Source organism: Euprymna scolopes, chromosome 14 (assembly GCF_053919585.1).
Source record: "Euprymna scolopes isolate OS-2025 chromosome 14, ASM5391958v1, whole genome shotgun sequence".
Lineage (NCBI taxonomy): Eukaryota > Metazoa > Mollusca > Cephalopoda > Sepiida > Sepiolidae > Euprymna > Euprymna scolopes.
The window spans coordinates 99,832,354-99,836,002 of record NC_136495.1 but is presented as its reverse complement, the minus strand read 5'-3'; the positions used below and the strand labels follow the sequence as shown (position 1 = coordinate 99,836,002).

The window sequence follows — 3,649 nt, the reverse complement described above, 5'->3', positions numbered from 1 at the left end:
CTTTTCATGCTCGCATTTTTCTATAATCCATGATTTTTCCGGACTTCAAGTAAATTCACTTGTTCTTAGTTTAATTTCAGTTTTATTTTTTGCCCTCATAAACACTCGTCTGCTTTCAATAAAATCCCCCCAATTATCTCTCTTTCGTGCTTCCATTCTCTGTTTCATGTGTTACTTCTCTTTTCAAGACAGCAGAGAATAAGTAGCAACAGTAGTCGCTGAAGCGACGTAGCTGCTATGAAAACCAATCAAAAACCCTTGCTCACCTCCTAGCATATTTTTACAATTTTGAACACCAGTAAATTCATCATAACTTTTGTTTTACTGAACGAAAATCGAATATTTCATTTCACAATATAGCTGAGAAGGTGATCTATAAACTCTAATAATTGTTTGAAATTTGGTCGAAAAATGAGTGAGCGGTGAAGCCTTAAAGCAGTTCTAAATGACTAAAACTGACACTTAACCATATATTCAAACACTACCGTGTTTAAATTATATATATATATATATATATATATATATATATATATATATATATATATATATATACGTGCCACGCCGCGTGGCCCTTAACAATAAAAATAAGTATATTTGATCACTGATATGATAATTGATAACAAAAAGTGTTCTAGCGCCATCAACGCTTTTAAAGTAAAGTTGGCCACAGCCAGAAAAAATAGACTCGAGAAAAGTTTCTCCTTACGATTAGTTGATTGAAAATAAGATAAGAATTTAAAATACACACCCTACCTTAATACTGACCAACCAGTAGAAACCGCCTTCTCTCTTTTTTTTCTCTTCTTTTCACTTTCTCCCCCAACTCGTCCTCTTCTTAAACTCTCTCTTCCATTTACATTATTCGTTGTTTTTCTTCTTCTATTTAGTAAAAGCAGATTAAAAAAAAAAAATCTTTTTACATAAAATGAATGAGTCTTGATTTTGGCCTTAGAAGTGTCTTTTATTTATTTATTTATTTATTTATTTATTTATTCATTTATTTATTTCGGCGTGACGAAGTAGGCTCTCTGAAAAAAGGCACCACAGAAACATGTATGCACATATGTAGCAAATAATATATATATATATATATATATATATATATATATATATATATATATATATATATATATATATATATATATGATTACTTCATTTAATCACATAAGCTGATATGGGAAGATATAATTTTATGCGTAAATTTAGCAGTATTTACTTCAACAGTGCTCAATACATAGGTGCTTTGCTTGGCGAATTCTTACGAGAATGAAACGTGGAATATTCTGTGTAGCTTAATTGCCATATATATTTTCATAACTTACTATATATATATTTATATATATATATATATATATATATATATATATATATATATATATATAGAGAGAGAGAGAGAGAGAGAGAGAGAGAGAGAGAAACAGACAGACAGACAGACAGAGATAGATAGATAGATAGATAGATAGATAGATAGATAGATAGTATCTTTATGGTTCATCAGTGTGGTGTGAATCGAAACCGGGACCACATATATATATATATATATATATATATATATATATATATATATATATATATATATATATATATATATATATGTATATATATATATATATATATATATAAGAGCAATGATTGATTTTTTTTTATATATAGCTGAAGAGGCTTAGATGGATAATGCTGATGTTAATTCCGTGAAAACGTATTATAATTTGTAAGCAGAAAGCGAGGTGAGGGGAATATATGCTCTGAGAAGTGCACCTAAGATTTTTTCATTACAGTAACGGAGTTGAAACAGCGTGTCACTGTCAGTCTTTTAAAACAGTTTCCATTTCATGTGGCGCAACAAGCATGATATGTTTTATTCTCTCTCTCTCTCTCTCTCTCTCTCTCTCTCTCTCTCTCTCTCTCTCTCTCTCTCTGTTTTCTCCGAGATACAAGCGAAATAAACTATATATTTATGTAGTGCAGTAGTGCACTAATTTTCTCTCTCTCTCTCTCTCTCTCTCTCTCTCTCTCTCTCTCTCTCTCTCTCTCTCTCTCTCTCTCTCTCTCTCTCCAGCGTCTTTGTCAGTCACGCTTGAAGACAACAGTAAATTCCAAAATATTGACAAACAGTTCAGCTAAGCAGTTTACACGCAGGACTACACATTCATCGCTCACCGCAAGCAACGCTCCGCTCTACTTCTGTTTCTTCATGTGTCTTAATAAATCTGGTTATTCAATAATACTATATATATAATACGCGCAATACACAACAAGGAGGGGGTATCCTTTGCTGTACACTTGCGTACATACACAGGTGGTGCTGGTGCTGTGCTGCGTACCAACCATAACTACGACGACGACGTGAAGCGGCCTCGTGTCAGAAGCGCAACTTTTTTTTTACGCGCACGCACATCACACACGCACCTAACGCTGAGCGCAAGTCAATCATTCCGACCCGCACACTCTTTCTTATTGCCTTCTTCAGTCTCCCTCTCCTCCCCCGTCTCTCTCTTTCTCTCTTTCTCTCTCCCTCTCGCTCTCTTTCTCTCCTTCTATCTCCCCCTTCGGCAGTGTCTCCAAACAGAATAAAAACAAAGCAAAAATACTTAGAAAGTTTTCTAGCAGTCTGTAAAATTTAGAAGCTGCAAGTTAAGCATAGTTTGGGAAGGGAAAGTAAAAGGGAAACCAAATATACTACGACACCTCATTATCGTTTGAGCGCGCCAAAACAAACTTTTAAAAAAGAAATTATTAAAAAGAAAAAAAAGTTGTACTCCATTTAAAATTATTTTTGGATTTCCTTGACAACATCACAAGCCGAAAATAATAAATAATCTACATAAAAAAAAAAAAAAAAAAAAAAATCGGGACCAGTTTTTTTTTTCTTAATATTTAAATATATACAAATATTTAAATATATACAATCTTAATATTTAAATATATACAAAGCACTTTAAAAAGAAAGAGAAGACTTTATTTCTCGTCTTATTTGATCCGTCTTTTTTTTTTGTTTTTTTTTTTCAAAAAACTTTTTTTTCTTCTCTTTTGTTTATTATTACCAAGTTTGTTTGTTTCTTCGCTCGTCATCGCAATTCTTTAAAAAAAATTAAAAATTAAAAAAAAAAACCCCGAGGAAAACAAAACAAAAAGGATTTCACCATGCTTGGACGTTCTAAGGTAAGTGCGTTTTTTATGTATATCTTTATTTACGATTCCTTCATTCTTATGCGTTTTTCCCTTCTTTTTTTTAATTTCAAATAATTGCAGGAATCTAGCAAACCACTTGTACGCAAAAGTGTACGAAACACAAGAGGATATGTGCCGTAAACGCAATGAAATCCGCCTGGCCAATATACAGTTGGCAGCAGTCAGGGCACAGGTAGGAATTTCGATCAACCAAAGCAAATAGTAAAGTTACAAAAAAAAAAAAAAAAATTAAAAAATAAGAAAACAAAATTTTTTTTAAATGTAAATAATAAAGAAAACAAAGAAAAAAAAGAAAAGAAAACAGTGATCCCCCCCCCCATCTTTCCTTCATAATATTTAGCTTTTGTTACGATAGGGACGCGTGCGAAAATTAATGTTTTCCTTTATTTATTTTTATTTTTGTTTTTTGTTTTAACTACAACTGAACCAAAACCATTATTACTGGTTACATGTATTC

General features: G+C 31.9%; 1 protein-coding gene across 10 annotated transcripts in view; it reads left to right on the top strand.

Annotated features, from left to right (window-relative positions):
* The window catches only part of LOC145293203 (uncharacterized), an 897,849-nt gene extending 894,429 nt beyond the window's left edge, over positions 1-3,420 (top strand). For all 10 annotated transcript variants that reach the window (XM_080139718.1, XM_080139714.1, XM_080139719.1 and 7 more), the window contains one exon: positions 3,253-3,420. In XM_080139718.1, the coding sequence (XP_079995844.1) occupies positions 3,253-3,394 (142 nt within the window). In that variant the 3' untranslated portion in view covers positions 3,395-3,420. The remainder of the gene's footprint in view (positions 1-3,252) is intronic.
* Positions 3,421-3,649: the final 229 nt, after the last annotated feature.